This window comes from Mesocricetus auratus, unplaced genomic scaffold (genome assembly GCF_017639785.1).
Source record: "Mesocricetus auratus isolate SY011 unplaced genomic scaffold, BCM_Maur_2.0 Super-Scaffold_4256, whole genome shotgun sequence".
NCBI lineage: Eukaryota > Metazoa > Chordata > Mammalia > Rodentia > Cricetidae > Mesocricetus > Mesocricetus auratus.
In genome coordinates, this window is record NW_024429182.1 from 129662500 (window position 1) to 129676648 (window position 14149).

Genomic DNA, 14149 nt, shown 5'->3' on the forward strand with positions numbered 1-14149 from the left:
TGAGGAGTCTTAAGTCACATTGTCCTACGGCCCACGGATGAAGTCACCTAAGAATATGGGAGCAGAGAGCTATGGAATGCAGCGGCAGGACAGAAGGGAGCTGCTGATACCACGAAGGGACTGCACCAATGCAGCTGTGGCTGTGGCAGTTCAGAGCCCCTAGTGGAGCTCAGCCTGCCATGGTGCCTCTGGCTGGGCTTTGTCTATAGTACATTGGCTCCGTGGAACCTCTGGCCACAGTCAGAGACCCAGGCATGGGCCCCTAAAGTGGCAGGGCAGGAAGCCATCAGCACAAGGGACAACTGAGGGCCCCAGGACAAGAGCTCTGGAAAGGTGCACTCTGGTAGGGCTGACGGGGCACCTGAAAGCTGTGCTGACAGTCACGGTTTGCAGAAACATTTGGTGTGAGCAGTTAGCTGGGATGCACAGGAGGGAGCTGAAGGACCTGATCACACCATGGCTCAATCTCCCAGGAACAATGGGATGAGTCCCTAAGAGTTAGACAAAGCCACACCATGGCTCTGATCTCCCAGGAACAATGGGATGAGTCCCTAAGAGTTAGACAACGCCACACCATGGCTCTGATCTCCCAGGAACAATGGGACGAGTCCCTAAGAGTTAGACAACGCCACACAAGCTGCATATGTGACAACATCATCTTAGCAGTCAAGCCTCTGCAGAGCAAGGATGGGTGGGGTCGCACGTGGGTTCTAGCTTACCACCCCACTCTATGGGTAGGCACTGAGAGTTCTCATGAATCCTCTGTTTTACCCACCATCCTTTGCGTCATCTCCATCATGACCCTCCTGAGTGCCTTATTGGAGTGACAAATGGCACTGACCCAGAGGTATCTTACTTCTTACTCAAACTTACTGTTTCTTATTCTGTTACTATCTCTTGCTATGCTCTCTGTCTGTCTGTCTGTCTGTCTGTCTGTCTGTCTGTCTGTCTGTCTGTCTGTCTCTGGCCATGTCCAGTCTACTACTTCTTTCTCTCTGCTCTGGACTCTTCCAGATGCCTCTAGAAATCCTCTCCTGCCTATGATAGAACCTCCCCCATGCCATGGAGCAGTCACGCCAGCAGCTACTTTACCTCCTTGAATGCAGCTTTCCTGCTGCTCTATGTTAAAACTTCCATTTATCTCTTTTGTTCTTTGACGGTTTCTCATGCATATATATTGACTTTTGGCCATCTCCACCTCCACCCCTGTTACCTTCTCTGGTCCCCACCCCTTGCTGAGGCCTTTTCCTGACAAGCCCTCCCCTAGTTTGGTGTCTGTGTTAGTGACCGGCTGAGTTGAATGACAGTCGCTGGCACGACTGGGGAATTCTTTATCACCAGTGCTCCTTCTTAGTGCCCCACCAGCAGACATGGCACCTTCGCTAATGCAGATCTTTGCAGCGTGACAGTCTCCACAGCGGGAGGAGTCATCACACTTTAGAGGTGACGAAGTGCAGGTGTGCAGAGGGGACAGGCTGTGTGCTGAGGCCGGGCAGAGGGCTGGGGCTCACTCGAGGTGTGCTCTGCCCCCCCCAGAGGACTCTTTCCTTTGCACCCTGGAGAGGGTGACAGGGCCCTGGGGATGGGTGAGCTCCTCATCTGGTGCCATTCCACCAAAATGGAGGTCTATTTCAATTATCTAAAGACCATTTTTGTTTTCATATTTACCACATAGCCACATGACTGGCAAATCTCTACTGCTAGGGTAAACTCTGGGCCAAGAAGCAGTGTGGGCCCACCAACCTGCTGAAGCCGTGATGGCCTGGCCACATGCTCTGTTGAGATTTTTCAGGGCTTAGGTTCCCATGGAACTACAGACTCTCTGTCCACTGGGTGGACTGGCACACAGGGCCCTGAATTCAGTATTTCTTCAGCTGCACCCTCCCCTCCCCCTCCCCCACCTCACCTCCTCCACACTGCACGCTGCACCCTTCCCAGCCACTGTGGGTCCAGAGAAAGAGGGCGTCCTGCGGCTTGGCGGGCTCACTCTGATTTTCAGTGCTCTGGTTTACGGGTATGGTGTATTCATAGTGAATTCCATAATTCTGGTCGTGAAATAACAGCACCTGGAGCCAGGAGAAATGGAGTGAGTACCCACAGACTGCTGAACGTAAGCTACTGTGGCTGCTTCCCCACTAGCCAGCTCTCTTCTGAAGATCGAAGCAGGTCAAAGCTGGAGGTGTCTACCTCAACCCCCGGGTTCCTCGGGGCCTTGGGTGGTGGACGGGGTGAGCACACTATCGTTGGTGAGCTCTGTTCTTTCCTATTCTACCGACGACCTGTTTACATGGGGAACCTGGGGTGGTGAACCGCTGGCTGCTTGTGGCATCTTTCTACCTGGTGCAGCGGATCCACATTCCTACCAACTTGCCCATAAGGTTGTGCTCGCAGACGAGAGAGACACAAACACATTGCTTCTTCCTAGAAAGCTCCGAGAGCGGTGCTAAACCATTTCTTTGAGTATAAGCTCAGTGCTGCCTAGTTAATATCAACTTGACCCAACTTGGAGTCATTTGGAGAGAGGGAAGAAACATCAGTGGGGGAAATGTGTACTTCAGATTGGCCCACCAGCAAGCCTGTGGCGCCATTTTCTTGATTGATGACTGTTGTGCGTGGGCCGGGCTTATTACGGGTGGTGCCATCTCTGGGTGAGAGATGAGAAGGCAGGCTGAGCAAACCATGAGGAGCAAGCCAGTAAGCAGTCTTCCTCCATGGCTTCTGTTTCAGTGCCTGCCTCCTGGTTCCTGACTCGCTTGAGTTCCCTCAGGGAAAGACCTGGAAGTGCAAGACGAAATAAACCCTTTCCTTCCCAAGCTGCTTTTGGCTATGGTGCTTTTCATAGCCATAGAAACACTAACCAAGACAAGTGCGGCCCTCCAGATGGTGCCTTTCATCACCTGTCCCTGTCGCACTGCAGTTTGCATACTCAGGGGTAAGTCAGGTCAAGAGAAGGAAAGACCCAGCCTGTGGCAGAGGGACCTGGGGAGCCTGTGTGAAGGATGCTGAGGCTGTCTGCATCTTGGTGCTGCCATGGAGCTGGGATGATGACTATGCCTGTTGGAAGGCCGATGCGAGGCTCATGGTTGAGCACTAAGGGTAGGTGGAGGTGCAGAGAGGTGACTGAGCTTCACTTGTGACAGCCATGCTGCAGCTTGGGGACCACACATCTGAAATCCTAGGGAGGGTGATGTCACCGTAATAAAAATCTCACCCTTGATGATATAGGTGACTATTTGTTGTGAGAAGGTACTTTCAAGAGAAACTGGCAACCCGGGTTGGTCTCAGGGGCTTCTGAGACCTGACCGGAACCCTGAAAAAGAGATCATGTCTCCTCTCTCCCCATTCTTCATCTCCCTTCTCTACTACGTACCTGTGACCACGCCCATTTGGTACCAGGTATGTAAGATCTCTCCCTACAGGGCTCAGAATGGAAGAGCCTAGGCTTTGCCTGGGGCAAAACACGACAAGCCTCTTACAACCACCAGTGCCCAACTGGCTTTAGACATAATGTAGACATGCATCATGATGTAAAGCAGGCTTTTCTGTGGGAGATGGACCTGGCTGTAGACCGGTGAGTGTCCCTGGGGATAGTGGCTAGCGAGTTCACTTCCAGTCACAGGGTCTGGGAGAAGGGCCCAGCCAGGAGCTAAAGGCAGAGTGTACAGCCCACCTGCCTAGGCTCTGGCAGAGCAGGATGGAAGAGTCAAGTGACAGAGGGGAATTGTCCCAAGGCTTCCTTGGCCTACAAGGCTACACTGAAGGATGGGGTAGGGGCTCTAGGGGTAGACCCAATACATGCTTATTTCCCCAGCTAATAGACCGACAGCCACACACTTGGTTTCAAATGCTGACTCTGAGACTCCATAAGCACCTCTGCTTGTGAAAGTAATGCATACACCCCAGTTTAGGGACCATGGCTTTCTATGCTGAGGCAAGGGAACCTTGATGCAATGTGGTGTATAGAGCACATTTCAAGGGAGAAAGCAATTAAATATTAAATAAGGGCTGAAAGTCCAGCTGCTTGTGAGAGACTTCCTCTGATTTCAGTTATGGTCCACGTAGACCAATCAGCTTTTAAGAGCTTTTGGTGAAGAAAAGCCCTAGGCATACTCCAGTGTTTGTTAGAGAGGGCACAGTCCTGAACTAAAGGCTCGTGTTTCTCCGTGGGCCTTATTTTGTCTCCAGCTCCCTCTCTGTGCCCCTCTGAATGTTTGCTTTGAACTCAGAATAGTTGTGGGAGGTTGTTTCAAAGTCTTTGACTGGGAAACATCTCATCCTGGAGAAATGGCTCTGGGACAGGTCCCCGGGTCCCAGAGATCTACTTGCAGAAATGATCTCCAGTGGAACCATTGGCAGATTCCCAGACAGTTTATGGTCCATGTGGAAGCTGGCTGGTGTTCAGCTCAGCAGAGTCTACAAAGGGGTCACTACCCTCGTCAGGCCACACTCAACACCCACAGTAGGTGGTGACCAGAGAATCTTCTGAGCGCTAGCTCATCTCCCGGGGGCACAAATCAATGGCGGAAAGAGTTTCAGAGACTGGCAGGCACATTGGACAACGTGTGCTTTCACGACACGTGCACAGACTGCCACAAACCCTGGTCTTCAGGAGGTCAGAATCAACAAGCCTCACCTGGCATGTACAGGGCCTGCATTCAATCTCTAGCACCCTCACAAAATTATCCATAATGGGGTGTTGTCATACATAATCCATGAGATTGCTCAGACCCTGAGAAGGCAGCCCTGGCATGGTGCCCTGGAGGCCTTTGATCCCAAGCTCATGTTTAAGTGGCAATCATGCAGTTCCCAGGAATTAAGAGATAACACTGACATCCTGGCTAGCTGAGTATACAAGTTTCCTAAAGCCACCTGGTGAGTAAACAGAAGATGGGATCCGATTCTTTCCTGATTCCCCAGCGCTGGGCGTAAGCAGAATCTGGCCAGTCTGAGTGGTACCATACATTGCATCCACAGTCATTTGCAGAAGGTGCTTCTCAGCTATGGGCTAGCTCCATGCATGCTGCCATCTGACCCAAACACAGATTCTGAGCACAGCTCTGCTGGCTAGTTTCATGTCATCTTGAGTGGAGGGAACCTCGCTTGAGGAAATGCCTCCATAAGATGGGGCTGTAAGCCATTTTCTTAATTGGTGATTGATGTGGGAGGACCTAGTCCATTGCTGTCGGGGCCACCTCTGGGCAGGTCTTCCTGGGTGCTATAAGAAAGCAGGCTGAGCAGGCCATGAGAAGCAAGCCAGGAAGCAGCTCCCTCCATGGCCTCTGCTTCAGTTCCTGGCTCCTGGTTCCAACCTGGTTTGATCCCTACTGTGGCTTCCCTCAGTGGTCTGTAACTCTGGATATGTGAACAAACAACCCCCTTCCTCCCCAAGCTGCTTTTCTGTCATGGTGTTTTATCACCACAGTGAAACCCTAAAGTAAGACAATGGCTATTGACTTAATGGTACCAGCGGAATCTGGCTGCTACCCATGTGGCTGATCGATACCTTTCTGGAAGCATCTGCTTTTGAAAAAGCTAGGTACTCTGTTAGTGAGGAGCCATGAGGAGATTCTGGGGAGGAACACCAAGGTAGAAGGAATGGGACCAAGAGAGAGGTAAAGAGCTGGGGAGACAGCTCAGTCAGTAACATGCATGCAGCAGCCAGTAATGTGCATGTGACAGTCACTAATGTGCATGCCCCAGTCACTAATGCGCATGCTCAGTCAGTAATGTGCATGCCCCAGTCAGTGATGTGCATGCCCCAGTCACTAATGCGCATGCTTAGTCAGTAATGTGCATGCCCCAGTCAGTGATGTGCATGCTCCAGTCAGTGATGTGCATGCCCCAGTCAGTGATGTGCATGCTCCAGTCACTAATGTGCATGCCCCAGTCACTGATGTGCATGCCCCAGTCACTAATGTGCATGCCCCAGTCAGTGATGTGCATGCCCTAGTCAGTGATGTGCATGCTCCAGTCACTAATGTGCATGCCTCAGTCACTAATGTGCATGCTCCAGACAGTAATGTGCATGCCCCAGTCAGTAATGTACATGCCCCAGTCAGTAATGTGCATGCCCCAGTCACTAATGTGCATGCTCTAGTCAGTGATGTGCATGCTCCAGTCAGTAATGTGCATAGTGCAGTCAGTAATGTGCATGCCCCAGTCAGTAATGTGCATGCCCCAGTCAGTAATGTGCATAGTGCAGTCAGTAATGTGCATGCCCCAGTCAGTAAGTGCATGCCCCAGTCACTAATGTGCATGCTCCAGTCACTAATGTGCATGCTCCAGTCAGTAATGTGCATGCCTCAGTCACTAATGTGCATGCCCCAGTCACTAATGTGCATGCTCCAGACAGTAATGTGCATGCCCCAGTCACTGATGTGCATGCTTCAGTCAGTAATGTGCATGCCTCAGTCACTAATGTGCATGCCCCAGTCACTGATGTGCATGCTTCAGTCAGTAATGTGCATGCCCCAGTCACTGATGTGCATGCCCCAGTCACTAATGTGCATGCTCCAGACAGTAATGTGCATGCCCCAGTCACTGATGTGCATGCTTCAGTCAGTAATGTGCATGCCTCAGTCACTAATGTGCATGCCTCAGTCACTAATGTGCATGCTCCAGACAGTAATGTGCATGCCTCAGTCACTAATGTGCATGCCCCAGTCAGTAATGTGCATGCCCCAGTCAGTAATGTGCATGCCCCAGTCAGTAATGTGCATGCCCCAGTCAGTAATGTGCATGCCCCAGTCACTGATGTGCATGCCCCAGTCAGTAATGTGCATGCCCCAGGCACTAATGTGCATAGTGCAGTCAGTTATCTGCATACTGCAGTCAGTAATACACATGCTACAGAAACACAAGGAGCTGAGTCTGGATCCTCAGAACCCATGAATAAAAGCCAGGCATGGCATCATGAGTGTGTAATCCCAGAACTGTAGGTGTGGACAAAGATCAGCTTATGTTAGGCCCTGTCTCAAAACATAAATGTAGACAGCAACCAAGAAAAGACACTGGCTGCTGATCTGGCATTTACACATATGTGCACAAATGTGTACTGGAATGAACATTTGCATGCCCTCAAGAACATGTTCATTCACCACATGCATACATCATATAAACACATCACACATATACATTAATAAATGAACAAGTGAAAATAATGGTAAAGAGAGAAAGTCCTCAGTAGCAGGGATTCTTGTGAACTCCGAGGAACCAGAGGCCTTCCACCCAGGTCCTGGGAACAAGACCAATAAACCTACTGAGATGCCAGCGTAAGCATATTCCAGAGCCAGTGCTTACCATCAGATGCAGTGGCACCGTGGTGGGTCCCTTGGCTGAAAACTTCTCCCACAGGCCTCTTCTCACATAGCGGACGGTCGTACCTGCAATCTGGAACTCTCCGGGCAGCTCTATCTTCCAGTCACTGTTGATGGCTCTCTTACTGGAGTCTTTGAGAGCTAGAAAGGAAGTTGAGCATTGGAAAAATCAGAGCCATTTAGCCTGTCCGTCATTGGAGGGATTGTGTGTGTGTGTGTGTGTGTGTGTGTGTGTGTGTGTGTGTGTGTGTCGGTGTGTGTCGGTGTGTGTGGGGGTCCTGCCTAAGTCTGAGGCTCACATGAGAGCAGGCAGGAGCCTGCAGTGAGAGGACTGTACTCTGGCACCAAGGACAGCAGGCTGGTTCACAGAAAACAAACTTCTCTGGTTCACAGGAGAAAAAGTTGTGAGGGCTGATGGCAACATCTTCCAACACAGCTGCCTATCTCGTACTAGTTCCAGTAATGGGGTTGGGGGAGAGGCTGGAGGCTGGAGGTGCAAGGATCCAGTCCAAACCAATGGCAGGAGATGGCTTCCTACCTGACGGAAGAAAGAGTTCTGCCTTGGTATAGTCAGGGCCACAAAACATGTCTTAGAGCTTTGGTGAAACCCATTCATTCATTTAAGATTTAAAAAATACTGACAAGCATTAGTTGTACTATTTTGGGGTTCAGTGTGAGAGTTGACTGTGTATACTGCACATATTGATAATCACTATTCTACATGGCAAAGAGAACACACAGGGCTTGTCTTTCTGTGTCTGCATACCACACAATCTCCTACAGTTCCCACAGCTCCACTCTCCTTGCTGCCAAGGACAGGCCAAAGATGGCCAAGTGACCAACACCTTCTACAGCCCATTCTGCTCAAACCCCCTATGCAGCTGAGAGACCTTGAACTTCCGATCTCCCCGACTCTACCTCCCTAGTGCTGAGGTGACAGGTGCATACCATCACACTCTGTTTATGCAGTGTTGGGGATTGAACCCAGGGCTTCCTGTGTGCCAGGCAAGCACTGTACCAATCGAGTTACATCCCCAGAAAAAAAGCTTGATTTACTTTTTAATTTCTATTTCTGTGCATGCATGTGTGTATTCCTGTGTGAGTCCGTGGGCATTGCATGGAGGTAGTGCCTGTGGAGACCAGGGGAGAGCACCGGATTGCCACGAACGGAGTCAGAGCCAGTCGTGAGCCTCTATGTGGGGACTAGGAATTGAACCAGGGTCCTCTACAAAAGGAGTAAGTACTTTAGCCCCTGTGCTATCTCCCCAGCTCCCTCCCCACATTTGAGACAGGGCTTTATACCGCAGCCCAGGAAAGCCTTAAATTCACTGCAATTCTTTGCTTTAGGCATCAACCACTCTGCCCAGCTTGATACTTACTTTAAAATGAAATGCAAATAAATAGCTTACAAGTATTTAAAAAAATAACCAAACCCCAACCCAAATAAAACAATCCATCCAACCCAAACTCCTTACTCTCACAAGTCATGAGGGAGATGTACACCATCTCGCCCTTGTCAGCATGTGCTCATGAATAAAACACGGATTAGCAAATGGTGGCAAGGACAAGGAGAAAATCACGCCGGAGTGGCTGGGAATGTACATTTCCCTGGCTTTTATGGAAAATTCACAGGAAAAGCATAGAGCCAGCACAGGGCCTGGCTTCACCACTTCCGGTAGATATCCACAGGAAACGAAATCAGCAACGAACAGAGATGTGATGTAGCAACACTCCCAGCAGGTAGAGCAAGGCATCAGCCTAGATGCCAACTGATAGGGGAACAGATAAAGAACATGGAGAGTGCGTACACCACATGGGACGTTATTTAGCCATGAAGAAAAATGTAAGCATCCATCCAGTTTGCTGTTACCTCCCTGGGCCCTTGGAAGGGCAATGTAACTCAAGTATCCCCCAAGGATCTGACACCCCCACATTGGGAAAGTGGATATTCCTTTAGGAAGTGATGCTAGTCTGTTATACACTGACGCGTGTATTCAGCTTACTCACAGACGTGGCCACTACACACAGCGGCTGCCAGGAGGGGTAAGGGCTGAACACTGGGCAACCAACACCCCACACTCTCTCACTCACACCTATGATGCAAAGCGTGGGGGGGGGGGTAAGGGCGTCCATGCACTGCCGCCTCCCGCAGTACAGGCTGGGTCACATGACCTTGCTTAGGAGAAGCCTCTGCAGTAGAGTTCCGGTGCCCTTTGCTGCTGCTGCTGTTGCTATTTAGAGAAAACCATTGCATGAAAAACAAACAACAGCAGCGAACTAGGGTCTACTCTGGCACTCAGTAGGTGGCAGAGGACTCAAGGTGACAGTGAGTCTTAAGGTCATTCTGCAAAATGAAACTCTCACGTACTCTGGTCCGCGACCGGAGTCCTAACACCCCCGACTTCTCCGTGCCACTTTGGGGCCCCAGTTTGCAGTCGATGATTTCAGAGACCCTTCCATATCCTGCTATCTGCCTGCTGAAAGTAGCAACTAAACCTATCTTGGATATGGAGACTCAAAGGGGTCCCTGGAAGTTGAATCTGTCAACCATGCTGGGTCAGAAGTCCGAGGGTGAGGTCTGCTCAGACAGGCAGCTAGGGGATACAGGGCAGGTTCAGCCTCCACTCCGTGGTCTGTGTGATGCTCCAGTCCCGGCAAATGCAGTGGGAAAGCAGGCTTGGGACCTTTCAACCCTGCAGCTGCCCAGGGGATCAGCAGGGTACTGTTCCACATGGTGACGTATTGGTGAGGAGCATATCCCAGGGAGGCTGCGTATAGAATCAAAGGGATCCCAGACTCCAGGGAGGGACCAGGGGGGACTCTGTTACCTATTTTGCTGGGGACTCTCTGGCTACTGAAAAGGAGGTGAGATCACAGGACCCCCGGTTTTTCTCTTCCAACATCAGCTCCTGCAAACCACTCTTTAGGAAGTACCCCTTCACACACTCTCTCGCCATTAATCTTCCCAAGGGCTCTTGGAATTATTTTCCTCACATGTAGAAGCACAGGGAGGTTGAGGAACTTGCCCCAAGACACTCAGCTATAAAGCTGTAGCAGTGAGACCCGAGCCCAATAGACCAAGCCTCACACACTTGGCATATCACACTAGGTGACTGTGATAGAGGCATTTGTTGTCACTGTGGGCTGGTTGGAAGTTCCAGAACAACAACAAAAAATGATGGGCTGGAGCCCCCTAACAAAGAACAAGTCCAGGATGACAGTGGAACAGCAGGGGTACCTCTGCCTGTCTCTCCCCATGTTCTGAGCGTTTTCTGGCAGAGTGCTACTGTTCTCAGGGGACTCAGAGTTTGGAGGACAGACAGACAACAGCTTCGTCGGCTCCATGATAGAAGCACATTGGGGACCTGGGTGCATAAGTGGGGGTGACACAGGCAGCTGGAGACAGCTTCCTGGAACAAAGACTCTGAGTTTATCCATTGCAGTCGGGGAAAGAGGAAACTTCTGGGAGTGTGCAGCAGACCTGGAGGTGGAGCCCTGACCCCTGGAGGCTGCAGTGCTAAGATGATCTCTTCGGCAGGAAGACAGGGGAGCAGGTGCAGGGTGACAGCTATCTTTCCCCATGGGTCTGGCTAGGGAAATGAGGTGATGGCAGTGACAGGAAGGAGGTGGAAGGTGACGGTCACTGCGGCTTGGGTAGAGGTCTCTGGAGCACTTGCAACTGTCGGTGCGCAGGGAATCAGTGAGAAGCCATGTGCCACCCATGGACCAGAGACTGTGGTGGCAGCTCTCTCTTCTCCCAGGTGCACCGACCTTTGGCAGTCATCTGCTGGCCTCCCTTCCGAGCTCGAGCCTAGGACTGGGAGTCTAGATGTCAGGGTTTCAGCCTTTCTCGAAAGGCGGCCATCTTGAAAGGCGGCCATCTTGACTGTCTAGTATATTTGCATCTAACCTCTTTCTTTCTGTTTCTCCATTTCAAGGCCCCCCTGCCCCCAGCCAGCTTCTTTGAGAGTATATTTTCCTCCTAGTCATATGGGACTGTGCCCAGTTCCGGGCTTTGGTTACCTTTCACCTTAGAGAGAGATACTTTTCTTCTTAGGCATTGCACAAAGACATAGAGCTGATGTGTCGCTCCATGGGGAGGGCCCCCAAGAGAGGACAAGAGTGTTGAGATGGGCTGACACTGCTTCCTGTCACATCAATGGAAACTCCTAGACTCAGTGGCATTTGTTTGTCACCTGTGTCTTTAGGAGACCAACCTGTAAAACCACCAGGGCAGAGCTGACAGAAGAAAATTACTCACATGGGTTTCTCAGAGTCACCTCAGCTCTTTACAAACGTAAGCCCCATGGTCAGGAGATGCGACAGGGCCCCATGCTCCTGGGCCACTGTTCCTGTCCTGCAGTGACCTCCTGCACAGCTGGCTCTTGGCACCAGCTTTGTGTGGATGCCTTTGTAAGATATTTCAGGTGCCTTAATGGATTATGAACTCAAAGTCTCCTAGAGTTCAACATCTGGGAGGGAAGGGTTGGAAAGGGGTTGAGGAGGACATCTAGGTAAGAGAAAAGGCACACACAGGGCTGGGGGGCGGTTCCTGTCGTAAGCTGCTGAGTCCCAGGGAAGCCATGGTAGAAGCAGCCACTGATGGGGAGGACAGAGGTGGAGGTAATGGAGGCCCTGACTGCAGAGCTCTCTGCTCATCTGAACAGGGTCCTTAGAACAGGTTATACATATTTCCCACTGTGATTTCTCAGTGTAGGCAGAATTTGAAACAGGAGCTGCTGGAAGCATGGGGACAGCTTTTAACCCTTTTGATTTGGGTGGAAGTCATCAAGCAAAACATAGGATTTCTAAGTTCCTCTGTTCTATGAAGAGACTAAAAAATCCAAATTTAGCACTTCGCATGCCTTTCAAAAGGGTGACACTTTAGTCTCGGTGTCTATTAGATCATCAAGGCCATTTTTGAGAGTGAACAGGTAGCTTCTGTGAGGAGTCTGGTGATTCCGTGACTTGATGGGGCTGTCACCTCTTGTCTCCTCAGGCTGCAGCAGGAGCTGCTCTCCTCCCTTCTGTGAGTAGACCTGAGCAGGGTCTGTGGAAAACTGCTGCTGTTCTGCTCAGGAGCTCGTCCTGAGGTGGGTGTACACAGCACAGCCATTTTCCTCAGCTCCTACGCATCAAACCTTCTTTGTGTGTAAGCATGCCAGGACCAAATCAGCCTGCAGCCGACGTCAGGATGTGGGAACTAGAGAAGCCCCAAGAAGGTGATCCAAATGATCATACATGTTCCAATTTACGGGCAAACAACAGTTCACCGCAGAGGGAGTGGGATCCCCAGTGGCGTGATTTCTTCTGAAAGGTCTGAGGTTCCGGTCAACAGTTCACCGCAGAGGGAGTGGGATCCCCAGTGGCGTGGTTTCTTCGGAGGTTCTGGTTTGTTGAGGAGAGTCCTCTAGCTGCTTCTGTCTGGGCCAGGGGCCACATGTTTTAAACCACAATCCAAAGACAAGGGTGCACACTTTGCGGCCTCTGCTCCTATACTTTCAACTGTTGGGCAGACCTTTTGCAGGGTACCATGGGGACAGGCACACCTTTTAGTTGACCACTATGGCAGAACAAGATCTCTGCATGGCCCAGAATACAATAAGGTCACACTCTGAACATCCAACCGTTTTCAGTTCGGATCCTTCTCTAGGTGGATATTTTCCCACCATCTTGGGACTTTAAGGCACCGTAAGAGAGGACAGCTAGTGCTCCATGGAGCAAGGAGGGGCATTCCTTGTCAGAATGGCCTTGCAGACGCAGGCTCCCCCTGCCTACTTGTTCGGACCGCCAGTGGGTTCTTTGAATTCTCCCTGCTTCCGAGTCAACTGGTTTCTCTCTCTGTCTCTCTCTCTCTCTCTCTTTCCCCTCTCTCTGTCTCTCTCTCTCTTCCCCTCTCTCTCTTTCCTCTCTCTCTCTCTCTCTCTCTCTCTCTCACTCTTTCCCCTCTCTCTGTCTCTCTCTCTCTTTCCTCTCTCTCTCTTTCGTCTCTCTGTCTCTCTCTGTCTCTGTCTCTGTCTCTCTCTCTATTTCCACTAGGAGTTCAGCCAGCTCTGTTCTTAGCCATGGATACAAACTGTGGAGGCATTTCCTGTTCCAGGTGGTTTTGAGCAGAAAGCCAGCCAGCGTGGGCTGAAGGTAGGCGGGGGTGAAATTCTTCAGGAACTGCTCCCAGCAAATGTGAGAGTAATTCAGAATTACTCTGGGTTGACTTCCAAAGCACCCAGCCCTGAGTGGAAACATGGCCCGTTGGAGCTGATGCTAGAAACATAACGAGGGAGCGTGGACCACCTTCAGACCTGTTCCCGTCCATGTGCCAGAGCCTGGGATACTGGGATTATAAATTTGCGGGTAAGATAAGTGGACCAAGGCTGGCTCCAAGCTCCCATGGAGGAACAGCACTGTTTCTGGAAGCCAAGTCATTCAGACATCTCAATCAATCTTCTTGGGGTACAGATTAGCTTCTCTGCAGTGCACACAATGAAATGTCATCTCCATCTGTCATCCTCAGGTCCCAGGGGGACTCCACTGGCAATTCCGAGAGGCTCCAGACTGTAGCGGATTCGAATGGAGTGAGGAACTTGGCATGCGAGTAGGCCTCCGGGGCCTTTTGTTTGCTATCTGTGAATCTAGCAGAGCAATACTCTGTGGTATTTTGGGGTGTTGGGGTCAAGTCTCTAAAGTCCCAGTGACTGGGAACCACAAGCATGGACATTACTACTTTCCTTTGCATAGGTGGCCTCTAGGCTTTCACAGTAGAGCTGACAATAGCAACTGAGACACCTAGCCCTCTGGCCCCTAGCAGCATCCATTAGGATTTTTTTCCCTTGATC

The 14149-nt window shown here is 50.9% G+C and overlaps 1 protein-coding gene across 2 annotated transcripts in view; it reads right to left on the bottom strand.

Moving 5' to 3' along the window:
* The window catches only part of Adamts17 (ADAM metallopeptidase with thrombospondin type 1 motif 17), a 307470-nt gene that overhangs the window by 74032 nt on the left and 219289 nt on the right, over positions 1 to 14149 (bottom strand). For both annotated transcript variants that reach the window (XM_040730601.1, XM_005083951.4), the window contains 2 exons: positions 7300 to 7457; positions 1907 to 2066 (listed from right to left, as the gene is read on the bottom strand). In XM_040730601.1, the coding sequence (XP_040586535.1) occupies positions 1907 to 2066; positions 7300 to 7457 (318 nt within the window). The remainder of the gene's footprint in view (positions 1 to 1906; positions 2067 to 7299; positions 7458 to 14149) is intronic.